This window comes from Mesoplodon bidens (genome assembly GCF_964165515.1).
Source record: "Mesoplodon bidens genome assembly, chromosome: 3".
In the NCBI taxonomy this organism is placed as follows: Eukaryota; Metazoa; Chordata; class Mammalia; order Artiodactyla; family Ziphiidae; genus Mesoplodon; species Mesoplodon bidens.
In genome coordinates, this window is record NC_138178.1 from 3,997,476 (window position 1) to 4,011,800 (window position 14,325).

General features: G+C 40.6%; 1 protein-coding gene across 3 annotated transcripts in view; it reads right to left on the minus strand.

The window, feature by feature from the left end:
• The window catches only part of CACNB2 (calcium voltage-gated channel auxiliary subunit beta 2), a gene marked incomplete at its 5' end in the record, with an annotated part of 402,223 nt that overhangs the window by 31,809 nt on the left and 356,089 nt on the right, over positions 1-14,325 (minus strand). For all 3 annotated transcript variants that reach the window (XM_081229496.1, XM_081229498.1, XM_081229497.1), the window contains 4 exons: positions 2,452-2,585; positions 7,674-7,750; positions 11,107-11,243; positions 13,362-13,484. In XM_081229496.1, coding sequence (XP_081085622.1) covers positions 2,452-2,585; positions 7,674-7,750; positions 11,107-11,243; positions 13,362-13,484 — 471 coding nt within the window. The remainder of the gene's footprint in view (positions 1-2,451; positions 2,586-7,673; positions 7,751-11,106; positions 11,244-13,361; positions 13,485-14,325) is intronic.

Sequence of the window (14,325 nt, forward strand, 5' to 3'; positions counted from 1 at the left end):
TTTGATACACATCGCAAATGTGAATGTCATTATTGCACCAGGCTGTTGCTCACGAACAGGTCACTGTTGCTTAAAATGGCCCTTTACGAACTTTCTGACTTTGACCGAATTTAACTCACTGGGGGGAAGGGGGAGGGGACGAAAAAGCATTTCAAACTCAAAAGGTTCCATCTGAGCTTTTGCCAATAGTCACAGACAATCTAATCCAAGGCGAGAAACTATTACTGTGACTGTACTGTCAGATTTTACTGCTGAAAACTTTCGTGTTCAAAGTGAATCAAGGTAGAATACAGTTTTAAACAGAAGGAAAAAAAAACCAAGACAAACATAATACAGTGACAGCAGAAACGCCACACAAGCACCACTCTAAAAGCAACCTAAAACATGGAAAATAATCTTATCATTGCATCTCAGGTTGTTTCCTTTGGTTTCTGAACTCTACATTGAAGCTGACCACATCATCAATAACATAAGAAGAATGAATACCAGTGCCGAAGGCATCATAAGCATATTCATGAAATGATTCCATTAAATTAATTCATCAAATTAATGCATGAAATTATTGCATTTATACCACCTGGGATCATGTTGCAAGTGTTTAGAAACCAAGTCCTTATAACTATGCAGTCTAAGAATACCTTTTCCACTGTTATAAGTTGCACGCATTTTAGGAACAGCTCCCAAGAAATTTTATTTCAAGTCTTTAAATATGCAGTGGCCCAGTATTGGACAGGTCTTGGGTTCCTTCGGTTTGTGACTGCCAACTAGCAAAGTGTCACCCGTGCTGGTAAATCAGCCTCTTTATTAGCAGGGCAGCAGAAATTACCTTATTTGATGGAATATTGGTACTCTGTGCTCTATGGATCATGACACCATCCTTTTTATCTAGCCTTTCCTGCTAAGTGTAATGTGTCCCAATTATTTCGTGGAAGAACTACGGTAAACATTTTTCAAATTTTGGAATTTAAGAGTCAGCAAACTTCAAAAACCTATCAACGAACGTGGTTTTCGTTCCTGTCGCTGTTCTGTAAAGCCCAGAGCGGCTGAGCAACGCTGAGTTTCTAGTTTTCTGCTGCTCTGAACACTGTTAGTCACCCGGCTGCACGTTAAGAAGACAGGACCAGAGAAATGGACCCACTGTCGTGGATGGACATCCAGCTGGGGCTTTCGGTGTTCACACAAAAATCCAGGTGTTTTAGTTTGTGCCTGGAGTGGCTAGGTCTTCCATGATGAAAGCAACCATAATTTACTTAAAAAAGCAAAACGAAACACAGTTCAGCGTCTGACACCTCACTGATGACTCAGAGTTCCTCCACAGGGCAGAATCCTTGTGCACAGAGAAGAGCTCAGGGCGTGGAGAGCTGAAGGGGGAGTGGATTCTACTCCACCCCTGAGTGTCATGAGAGGTTGTGCCGGACTTGCTGACGTCACAAAGAATAACTCTAAAAGACAGCACAGCACAGCAGGCGGTGGGCAGTGGTGTGTAAAGGAAGGGAAGGAGAGAGGGGGATTGTCGGGGAGGTCTCCTTAGAAAATAACGCTTTGGAGCTACAAAATGTGCTGCAGGAAACAGACTTGGGAATCAGTGGAGCGCAGCAATGCCCTAGTTTCCAGCCAGCGGACAAAGAACATCACTGGGTCGCATCTTGGTCGGCCGGCGGCAAAGGCTCTACGCATAGCCACCGTGCCGCCATCCGACAGGGGCGATGCTGAGGTCTGAGTAACAAGGGAGGGGGTTTATATATGACAATAGGAGAAACTCACAGTAAACCGCCCAAACAAGCCTGCAGTTTCCCACTGGTCTTGTTCATCGGCAGATTTTTGCACCTAGCGGGTCAGAAGTTTAAATGCTGACTACATTAAAAATTGAAGAATTGAAAAAAATGTTTTAGTACAAGCTATGTATCTGGATATCATAAATCAGAATATAATGATGGTTTTAATAGGCTTGATTATCAGTTAAATTTCTGCAGAAAAGAGAGACAGAGACAGAAGCATGCACAAGAGAGGTGCATTCCGTGGAGTTGTCAGCGTTTGACGTTCCTTGAATGTTGGAACGAATGCCCTTGGGGGGTAGATATTATTCCATCAAAAAGGCTAAGTACTGCAATGGTGCTTTCACAGGTCACTCACTGAATTTAGTTGGTTGGAAATGCATGGACTCAGTTAGCGGCTTGATAGGTTCTTTTCATGGGACAGAACGGGCTGTATTGAATAAAACTGTGGGATTGAATGCTAATGATGCCAGGGGCAGGATAAACACAGCTTATGTCAATGTGAACTTACCGATTTCTGCTTCTGCTTAGCTACAGCAGCATGGAAAAGAAACAAAGAATAACAAAGCATGCATGTTATTGGCTTTATCAAGGACGCAGACAGTCCACAGGACTAGAAATGTGACGTAGTGCAGTTGAGCACGTGGACAGACGCAAGCTTGGAAGTTCATGTTACCTTCTTAAAGAAGGGCATTCTTTTCTCTTTGGAGTGGGGTGACGTTACACTGTTTGCACTGGGTTTAGGGGAGCGGTGGTTTGCTGGAATATCATTGTCTTCTGCATCTAAGCCAGTAGCATCTATGTCTATAGCTATATACAGACAAACAATTCAAAAATCATCAGGTAGACAGGAGAGGAAAAATCGGTTATCAAAAAAATAAAACGAAAAGCAAACAAAACTAACCACAGTCAAAGATCTATCATGAGTGCTGAGCACAGTAAACAAAGTAAAATTTCAAGGTAAAGCACATGAAGAATGTAATCAAATCAAACAGAAAGATGCTCTCATCATATCTGTGTGCTTGGACACATCAGTTTCATGCTAAATCTCTCGAGTAAGATTTTTCAGAGAAACAAGTTTTTAATTTGTAGTTTTGTTTCAAATATAATATGATATTTTCCAAATCAACTGTCTATGAGTAACAGGACAGAACCCCTTCACTCCTTCCCAGAGCTTAAACCAGCTTTCAGATAATCAGCAACTACATGGGAAACCTTTATCACATTGTGCCTCTGATTTCTTACGGCGCTTGGTTTTGTGTGAGAATAAGGGCAGTGTGAAAAGGTTCACCGAAATTACAACAGGCACTTGAGGGAAAGAGAGAATAGAAAATCCTAAACCCAGCAACACAAAGAAGTCATACACAAGGCAAATGATTCTGGAGGGACCAGGATGGACCAGATTAAAATGATTTCACAATGATGTGGGCACCCCCGAGGCAGGCCTGATTGAAGACTAATTAGAAACCACTGGATCCAATATGTCCAAATGAAATGAATCTTATACAACGACCTAAGGCACCTCCCGATGATTTTATATAAACTCACTGGATTTACATGAGGGGCAGTGCAGAGGGCAGGCAGACCCGAGAGAATAGGCCACCGGCCTCCTCATCTGGAGAATGAGGGCTTTAGATTTGTGGTTCCACATGTTTTCAACTTTATAACTCTCGGGCCCTGAAAACAGAGCCCTGGAGAATTAAGTCTCCAATGAAAAAAGATCCAGCATGTCACTGTGAGGTTTATACAGTGCATCCACGCGCGATCGCTAGAGAATTTCATCCTCGGTAGAATCAGGGCTGGAAGGTGTTTGAGAAAGTCAACCGCAACTCTCTTATTTTTCAAGATTGAAAAGAAATTCTCAGAGTTGAAGGGACTTGTTTTTGGTGAAAACTTGGAATCTAGCTCTTCTGCCTCTGTGATGTTGTATGACTCTCCGGCCGAGGTCCCGCCACAATCCCGGTGCCCTCATCCAATTCCCTAAGCTTCCCAAGTGGGCTCGTGTCCTCGGTGTCAGGGTTCAGGAAGATATTACAGAGCTGAGCTCACTAGAAAATTACTGTGTCCTTTAGGTGAGGTCAAGTAGAAGAAGACAGGAAGAAATCTACTCGCCCCAGGAGAGCATCGTATCACACATGTAGCTCTCTTAACAAAAACCACAGTACATTCAGACTTAAGGACCAAATTACTATTGTGAAAGCACGGACGGCTCAGTGTTGCAAAACCTTAGCTTCCATTCCCTGTGAAACATAAGCTGCCCTGGTGCTCGTGACAGCCGCCCCGAACCTTTCCAAATGACTGAAGAGCATCTGACAGGCATCACGTTATTTTTCAGGGTTGAAGTTATTACGGATATTAGATGATTCACTCAGACTTTCGAAAACTAGGCTCTCCTGTTGAATTGTTCCTCTTCATTTGATTAGGTCGAAACGCTGGGATGGAGCGAACACCTGACATTGTTAGCACAGTGTCGCAAATGTCAGCTCTTGCTTGCATGAAGATGAGCTAAGGATGCTCTTTCTCCAGTGACAGTCATAACAGAATGAGTTAATTTCAGGTACATAGTTAGGCATACCTAGTAAATATGCCTTTCTCTTTGCCCCATCTATGCCTTTGCATAAGCTAAGAGGATCAGCACGTGTTGTACAATGGAAACATTATGAAATGTGCCTAGTGGTTTGAACTGATGCTGACTTGTACACCACCCGATGATGCTTTCCCTTGAATCCCAGTTTAGGGAGCATGTTATTCATGTCTTCCTGGGTAAGATGGAGAGGATCTGGCTCAGTGTTTCATTATTCCTATAGTAAGCCTTAAGCCAAATCAAATAAGTTTCCCTTTTGGTGGTCAATTCCCATATGCTTCTATCTTTCTAGTCTTTTATGGGGCTTATAAAGGCCACATTCAAGGGACAGTCCCCTTGAGAGCCTCTCTGAAATTGAGGATACCTAATGGCCCGTCAGCATTGACAGGACCCTGGGATGGCAAAGTTCATGAACTGAATTTTAGGATTTGTCCATTGGGTTTTTTATTTAAAGGAAGAGTGGAAACGCGTAAAAAGTTGAGCTGTGCCATTGCCCAGATATCAGCTGCCCCCTCACATAGCCCGAGTCAGGTTTGAAATTTACCTGTATTTGGACACAAGGGCTCAAAATCCCAAATTGAGGACTTTGCCATTTACTAGTCCTGATTTTGGTTAACTGAAATCTAAAAGCATCTGGGTTTGTCCTGAGACACAGAATCCTAAAACATTTGGCTACCTTCAGAACACGTTAAAGAAATTTCCTGTGCGTTAAGAAGCGCCTTCAACTCTTTCCATAGTTCTGTATATATTTTTTAGACTCACATGGTTCTCCTTGCACTCAGAGATGTGAGATGTTCCCCTTTCTAATTTCATTCTTGCATTGCCATACCTTGGCAAACTTTAGTATTGGGAAAAATTGCTTCCTTTAAAAAATAGCTTCTTTTCTTCACTAGCACGCTTTAGTTTAAAAATTATTTATTTATTTATTTATTTGGGCAGAGACCCTTGGGAACATTTCTTGAACTCTAAATTTAAATGTAATCTTAGACAGTTGGGTCGAGTTGAGTGGCATGCTGGGGCAGCGGGTGCGGACACACATGTGTAGGTATGGGGTACGCGCTGGGCCACCAACTACCACCTCATTCCCCAGGGGTGAGGTGGAAATTTTTCCTTTTCCACATCCTGGAGAACCTCCAATTATATTTACTCTGGGCAAATGCTTCTCTTCTTTAGTCTCGCAATGAGTGCGGTGAATTGTAGGTAGGGCCTTGGGAAACAAAGATGACGATGGTGATCAGAGGCCAATCCACATTTGATAGATTAGGTGGGTTTCCCTGCAGGCGGGGTGGAGGACTCTCTCTGTAGAATTTTCTGATGTCTTCAGTTAAGTAAGTTGTAGTATTGATACGAAAGTTATAGCAGGAGCCTGGGGACCTATTATACATTTTGCAGTTGGTTAATATTTCCTGTTCACTTAGTCACAGTGTTTTCTACTCTTGGGATTCAGAAAAGTGATTCCAAAGTCCTGTCTCTGTATAAAACTCAGGGAGTGAAGTTTACAATCTCTTTTTTTTCTTTACACTGTGGTTTTTTAATTTTTTTACCAAGTAAAAATGTCAACACTTCCACATTGTAAGGCAAAGATGATGAAGAGATTGCTTTCCGAAAACAAAAATTATCCATGTTTTAAAGAATATACTTTGTAGTTAACTTGTCTTTTTTTAAACTGAAGTATAGTTGGCTTACTATGTTGAGTTAATTTCTGCTGTACAGCAAAGTGATTCTGTTATACATATATACATACATATATACATATATATATATATATATATATATATATATATATTCTCTTTTATATTCTTTTCCACTATGGTTGATCTCAGGACATTGAATAAAAAATCATCTGTATTATATGAAACTCTTAATTGAACTTGATGTTTAGGAATGACTAACATCTGGCTACAAAAATGAAATGTTATTTTCCAAACACACTGACTTATTCTTCAGGATGCACGTGCCAGGTCTCGTTATATGGCCGAAACGATGAGAAGGCTACATTTTGGTTAAAGGGAATGGAAAACCCCTCCCGGTTGACGGAAGTGGGGTTGACAGTCTGGGGCTGGAGCTGCTACTTTATCACAATGTGAACTGGCATTTTCCCATTTCTGGAGCCTCGTGACAGTCCTCAGGACTCTCCGGGACAGTTTTGAAGACACAGAGGAAGAATCTAAGGTTTGTATCATAATCCCTGCAACTCCACCCATTTGAGAAGGAGCAGAGATAAGCCCCCTTTCGCCTGGGCATTCAGGGAATATCTACTCAGCAACCATCAAGAGAAGACATCAACCTCACATCATACCTAAAGGATTTCGATGCTTCATTTCAAACATACTATTTGACTTAATTTTGGGCAACTCAGAATTATTGCTAGTTGTAAGTACGTGGTTTTGGAAATCAGTATACCTTCTAAAACTATTTCTTATTGTGCTCAGATTTTGCTCACTCAACAAGTCCTCTAAGTTTTTACTAAGAAGCCCGGGATTGTCTCTAAAAGCTGCCAGCGTCCAGGAACAAGGCATGATCGTCAGTAACAAGGGGGATCCTGCTCTTAAGGCAGTCAGAGTGCAGCTACGTTGTTCCTTGACTTCTCCACAGATGCGTGCTTCTCTGTCTTTGACCTCTTCCCACTTCCAGCTTCCTAGAAATACACAAAAGCTCCACTGGCCAACCCTTATCATGTTACTCTGACTCTCAATTGCACCTCTTAGCAAACTAAGACTCTGATCGTGGGTTTTCATCCAGTTCGACCAAGTCGTCTCCTATGTATATAGAACTCCAGGTTCAACACAGAATGGCAGAGTTGCCAGATTGAGCAAATACAAATCCCGTTAATGAATTTCAGCTAGACAGTGAAAAAATTTTCAAGTATGTCTTGTACAATATTGACTTATACTAAAAATATGAGTCATTGTTTATCTGAAATTCACACATATGTTGGTGTCCTTCTTCAGCACTTTGGAAAGAAAACAGCACTCACTCTTCCTACAAGCGTGGCTGTAGGTGGATGGTCATCCATTTACTGCCCATGACACTGCCGGGGACCATGGTGGAGGGCAGGGCTAGAAAGTCCAATCTGCTCATCACTTTGATCATCTAAGCAGTGAACACACTGACACCGTTTCTTTTCTTTCAAAGCCAGAAAGAAAGCTGCCTCAACTGTTCCTGACTCCAGGTGGCCACACTCATTTCTGATCCCTTTGAACACCTCAAGGGTTAACCTAGTGATTCAGTCTATGGAAACTCACACAACTAGGTAAAGACGGAGGAGAGCATGAAATGCAGTATGTACTGTTCAGCACTTACTACCTACTTACCAGATGATGGAGGTGTAGATTTTCTGGAACTAGGTACTATGTCACCCAAACTGGATGATGAATTTCCTCCTGATTTACTGGAGTAAAGCAAAAATTTATATTACGACTGACACTTATTTCGGAGATTAAAACATTTGTACTGCTCAATAAACATGATTACTCATTATGTTTTTATTGAACTTTAAATCTGTCTTGCCTCCAAGGAGGCAAAGAGTAATTTCCCAGTGGAGACTCCTAGAGCGCTCAACATAGCCGTGTCAAGGTCTCTGTTGCAAATTCCAAGATTAATTTGAAAAGGCCCTGAGAGAATGGAAGAAAACTTGGGTACTTGCTGCAGTCCTCAAATTCTCTGCCAGGATCCCAGACAGATAAGAGCAAAGATTTCCTCTGCTTCTTATTTTCAAGACTCTTGGAAGCAGTGCGCAAACCTGCAGGCTAACAGCCAAACTTCTTGTTTAATTCTTGTTGGGTTTCTGCTCCTTTGTCTTAGCTGGCTTCTTTTTTAGTGTACCAAGATGGAAAGTATTCAAGTTTTTACAAGCAACCTATTAAAAAATCCCCAACAACACAGCTATGCTGAAACCTGCCAACGTTTAAAAGACACACGAGGGAACACAAGAAAGTGTTCTATGATTTAACCCTCAGAGTGTATCTGGAACATTCCTCAAGCATGGCTAAACATGGAGGATTCAGCTTGGTTCATTTAGGAACCATCTGAACAGCGTATACTTCAGAACTACCAAATTCTACCGTTAATCTGAGACACGTTTCAGTGTTTAGAAACTTTGGGGTTAATATTAGAACAGTGGCATTTATGTTTTTACCAGTGGCCAGCATGCTAAATAATACACCACACGGCCCCTTCACAGAGGTGGATAGAAAGGAACATTTTAAAAGAGTGACACGGAATTTCAGCAAGACAGTCTCATGGCCAAATGTTTATTGTCATAGCCAAGCCAGGGTCTAGTGGAAAGAATCCGCTACAGTGTCTATGCATCCAAGGGTGATATTTAATATTTTTAAAATATTTACATGTATTTACTATTTCATGAATATTAGTATGAAAATATAAGTTCCACTAAAATACCAGTGACAGGCTGAATTTTATTGCTACCATTCTGGCATTTTAATGTGTAAAAAAGACAAACATCAAAAGCTTTAAGCAAAAACCAGGAAGCCTCTGTATCTTTTTAAGGTTCTTAAAAGATATCCCAGCACATTTAATAAGGATACCAGATGATATGTAAAAGTAATAAAAAGAAGCCATTTCTGGCAGTTATACAAGAATACCCATTACCAAGACCAACGCATTTTCTTCCACAAGTTTTTGGTTTTTTTTTTTAAACTGCTAAGTCTAAGTCCAGTTCAAACTTGGGTTTGTTTTACATTCTCTTCGAATTTCCGTAACAGTCAAAGTATTATTTGAATTGTGTAAAATTGTGACAAACGTTGCAAAGAGTTAAAATGTTCAGAATGCAAATTTGCCCTTCATATTTAATTCTATAAAAAATGCTATGTTCTTGAGCTGTTCTCCAATTCTCCTGCCTTTGATTTCTGCTGATTTTTTATAATTTACACATTTGAGTTTTATAATACTGCTGAATTCTAGTTATGCCCTCAAAAAAAGTGTATTTAAAATGTTTGGAAACAAATGTAAAAACCTCTGAAAACAAGAAGTATTTTCACCTACTTAGGCAAAAGCTTTAAGAGACAGGACAAAATAAAATCCAGAAAATCAAAGGAAAATGAATATGGTTATAGGAAAGGTAAACGAGTTCCTTAGAACAGGTATGAGGTGTTACACTACTCAAATACAGATAATTTATAGTTCTTTAAGGAAAAAATGCAATAGCAAAACAATACAGCTAATACAGTAAATAATAACAGATGGCAATAATAATAACGATTTGTTCTGTGCTTGCTTGGTCAGGCCCTGGTTGCACGATTTCACAGCACATAGGCCTCTGAGGTCAAGCTACAGACAGATTGATTTTGTTTACATCCTGATTCTACCTTACTTGCTATGCAACCTTGGTCAAGTCCCCTAAATTCTCTTAGCCTGTTTCCTCATCTGCGAAGAGCAGGCCCCAAAACCTACCATTCCTGTAGGTTCTTATAAAGCTGAGCTGATCGCTAACAGCTAGACCAGGGATCCCCAGCTGGGAGGCAAAGGAAACCCTGCCTTCTTAACAATGTGGCAAAAATGTCTCCCATCCTACTCCTTGAGAAGTAGTTTTCCTTTCTCAGTTTGTATATGACGAAGCAGAGAAAGATTTTATTAACTAGTATTAAGAAACCGTTATCAATATAGAGAATAGAAAAAGATACAATAAAGCCAATACAAGACTAGAAATCAAATAAATGGTATCAGATCTTCAACGTCCTACAAGAAAAATGCCCAAACTTTGTCTATCTACACGCATCTACTTTTATATGACTAAATGCATTCACAATCTGAGGGTCCCCAATAACCCAGGGATTAATAAAAGTCAAATATGGGCTAGAGGTCTTGAAAAAGGGAAGAATCCATCTGAACTAAAAGAGCCTGAGAGTTATAAAATACTAGTGAATGAAGATGGATGTTCCAAACCACAAAGCATCTTCTATTTGACTTGTTTGTGGGCGCTTGGAAAAATTCTTGCTAACACTGATATATGGTCATTGACAAAGGATTTTGCATCACTATGGAAAAAAATAAAATGTAAGCTTCAGAAAACAGAAGGCTAGCTATTCACATTAAAGAAAAAACTTGCCAGTAACACACCCTTTCACAGGGAAAAGCAAACCATGTTCTTGGACTTGCCTGCAGGGGGCTCAATTTAAAATGCACTCCATATTTGAGGAGCCCTTCTAATGATTCTAGTGAGGGGCAAACAGCCTCAAGAATCCTAGGAAAAAAATCGTTTGGCCCCAGCCTATTACATAACTCATCTAATTGCTATCTGCAATGACAATTTACTGAGTTTCCCTTTAAGTGTTGTGCAGTGGGCAGAACCGAAAATTGAGTTTCTTAAGTGAAAATGAAATTAAAAGACCCTGGGAGCTGCTCTTTGCTGAAATCTGAGCTGGTCATTTCTGAAATGTCTTCCGGCCATGCCAGGCAGCTGTGGACACTGGGATTAGTCACCAGGATTGCTCGATGCCAGGGTATGTTCAGCAAAAGATTAAACTTCAGAATTTCCTCCGCACTGAAGCCTGAATTTAATACTCTATGACCTTAGCTCTTTTCATTCACGATAATACTTAATTTGACTCTCTCCAGAAGGGGATGAAAATGAGAGGCTGGATGAAGTTTTTTAAATGCAGGATTTGTAATGCTGTCACCAGCCTGCTTTTTAACACACAATAGAGATTGTAGAATACAGCAACTGACAGTACACGAATGGTAGTACAGTCTGAGCTCTGACACAAACACGTGATATTTTTCTCCTACCTGGAGTAGAATTTCCCTTGCTTGGCTCTCTGTTCATGCTGAAGCCTCATATTTTCTAGCTTGACTGGGCTTGGAATGAATCCGATTTCACAGCCTTCTTTAACCAATCGCCCTATCCACCAGTCATTGTTAAATTTCTAAACAGAAAATCAAAATTGTGAAAATCAGTGCACAGAAGTTAAACAAATCTTCACATCCTTTTTCTTCCCCATGAACCATTTTCCCTGGAGATAAGTATTATGGCAATTACAGTGAACTCAAATATCGCAAGTCAAGAAACCCTGTTCATGTGCTGAGTATGCTAAGAGCAAAGTGTTTTCCGTGAGCTCAACAATCCATCTCCCGCTTGACTCTGCCTTCACTTTCCTGGCCTTGAGACTTTCCTGAATTCCACTGCAGCTGGTGGCACCATGAGTAGGATAAACTCTTCTTGTTCAAAGATTAACAGGTCTTCCTGACAAGAGACTAGAAGGAACTAGGGAGCATTAGAGGTCTTCCTCTTATATAATCAGATTAATTAGAAGTATTAAGAGTGAGTGATAAATATTGACATCGACATGAACTATTTGATGTCAGAGCAAAATTTACCTTTGTGCAAACAGGTTTATAATGACCACAGTCCGGCGTTCACAAAGGACTTCTCCACTTATGTGGATGTTGGCAATTTCTCTCTTGTGCCTGGACTATCTATCCTAAATCTTTAGGATACAGTTTGATGTCCCTCGGCTGAATAGTATTTTTCAAGCCTGTTCTCGAACATTTCAAAGAAGAATATCCACTGTGTTTCTCTTTTCCTTCTTCTCTAAGCATCAGCCCTTGGGGATGAGAGCCTAGATTCATCTAACTTCCTGTTGTAAAGTGAGATTCTAGGCATGCCATCCTTCAGAAATTATTTTCCGTCTTCCCTTCCTGGCCAAATAGAAATAACAGCTCTTTTGAAAAGTTAAAGAAATGACAGGATCTACATTCTTTTGTCTCTCTTCATTGGCAGTTATCACCTCTTGTTCACAGCCTTTAGTGCCTGAGCAGTTAAACCGACATACGCTCCATCCTATATATGATAGTTTGCCTCTGCTAATCCCAAACTCCCATTCCTTCCCTCCCCTACTCCCTCTCCAAGAATATTATAAAGAATATATAGGGCTTCCCTGGTGGTGCAGTGGTTGAGAGTCTGCCTGCCGATGCAGGGGACGCGGGTTTGTGCCCCGGTCCAGGAGGATCCCACATGCCGCGGAGCGGCTAGGCCCGTGGGCCATGGCCGCTGAGCCTGCATGTCCGGAGCCTGTGCTCCACAACGGGAGAGGCCACAACAGTGAGAGGCCCGCGTACCGCAAAAAAAAAAAAAAAAAAAAAAAAAAAAAGAATATATATATGTGTATAATGGAATCACTTTGCTGTATGGAAGAAATTAACATGACATTGTAAATCAACTATACTTCAATAAAATAAAAAAAATCCCTAGAACCATAAAAAATTTTTTTACAAATGCTCCCTAGGAGAGGCCGTCCCCCAGATGGAAGTGCTCCAATTGTAAATTCCTGCAGGTTCAAGAAAACCTCATACTCGCACACCTAGAACATCATGTAAGGGGAATTTCTGGCCATTTCATACAGTGTTCTGCAAAACAGGCATTTGATAAATGTTGACTCAAAATAAACCTTAATTAAGAGTGAATTTTTCCAATTTACAGATTGAGTCATTGTTAACAAAAAGTGGAGGCTTTTGGCATGGTGGAAAAGGGATGTTCCTGATATCTGGTTCTTGCCTTGTTGGCTCTGATGGCATCCATTTCCCCTTCCCCTGCAGAAATTTACCACCAAAGGAGAATGGGCAAAAGTGGCCTGAGTTTAGACCCTGCTAGCAGAGAGGAGAGATCATGAATTCTAGATACTATTATTAAACCCTCCCCAGATGGTTAAACTTGGGACATGAGGGGAAAATGACACATGGTCAAGGTTAAACCTTAACACAAAAAGTACAGGTTAAGTATAAAAAAAGGATCATTTACTCCAGTGGTTCTCAATTTCTGGGTCACAGAGCCCAGGGGAGCCTTGAGGTTATTCCAAGAGGCCTGTGACTTTTTTCTTCTTTAGAAAGGTTATATTTATATTAGAAAAGCTTGAGAGGCACTGATTTCATGTGTATGTTATCCAACCGCAGCTACACGCCATGCTATTTCACAGCAATGAGAAGTAAGAAATGATGCTTCAAGGTAAAAAAGTCATGTGGATAGAAATTCCAATTATTCTCCTTACTTCCTTAACATGCAGAAAATCTTTTGCTTCGAATGAGATGGCCATGCCTGGCACCGGGACGTCGTCTTCATGGGCTGCACTGTAGCTGACATTTGTCCGGACTGCAAATGCAACGGGCTTTGTCTAAAATGGGAAAAGGAAGGGAGAAAAAAATGAAAAAAAGAAAAAACAGTGTTCCCTCTCTTTCCCCCTCCAAGTACAAACATACACTGAATAACTGTTGTCACTGTTGTTGCTTTTCCCAACTTTGGTTCTTTATCACAAAACAGCTTATTAGTATTTACAAACCTTCGAGCGCTCAGCTATACTACCCATTTCCGAACTAGAAAAAGGCCACTGTGCTCTTTGAAAGCATTACAAGTAATGAAGGTGAAGATGAACTACTGAAATATGAGTTTACAACATAATAGCTTGTAGCAAATGGAAGTCAGGAAAAATCCACAGGATTGAAATGCCCAGTTCTTGTGTTTCAGTGAAAAAGACTTAGCCACTGCCATCTCCACCCCAAACATGTACTTTAATTAACAGTAAATGGCATAATTCCAAAAGGTACAATGTTCTGGATGAAGAAAGAACCACGGAATATACCTTATGACTACAAACACTATATTCATGGCTGCCGAGCATCATGGAAGCAATGACCTTTTATTCTATTATTTTTCCTCCTTGAGTTCACTCAGCCACTAAAGATGATAACATTCATTAAGCTATCCTTCATTATTTGATGCTTTATAAATATACAGATACATATTTGTCCTCTATCTAGGCAACACCTGTTTAATCACAAGGTGAAAAAACAGGCAAACTCAGAAACGGTGAAAAGAGGTATTGCTCTAACTGGCATTGTGTTTCTTTCTCATTGTGGGCATGTGGATTTCTTCTGAGCAGGTTCTTCCTATTCAAAGAGCTCTTCATCGGGACTGCTCATGAAGGACAAGAGGGAATTAGAACAGAAAGAACCCAT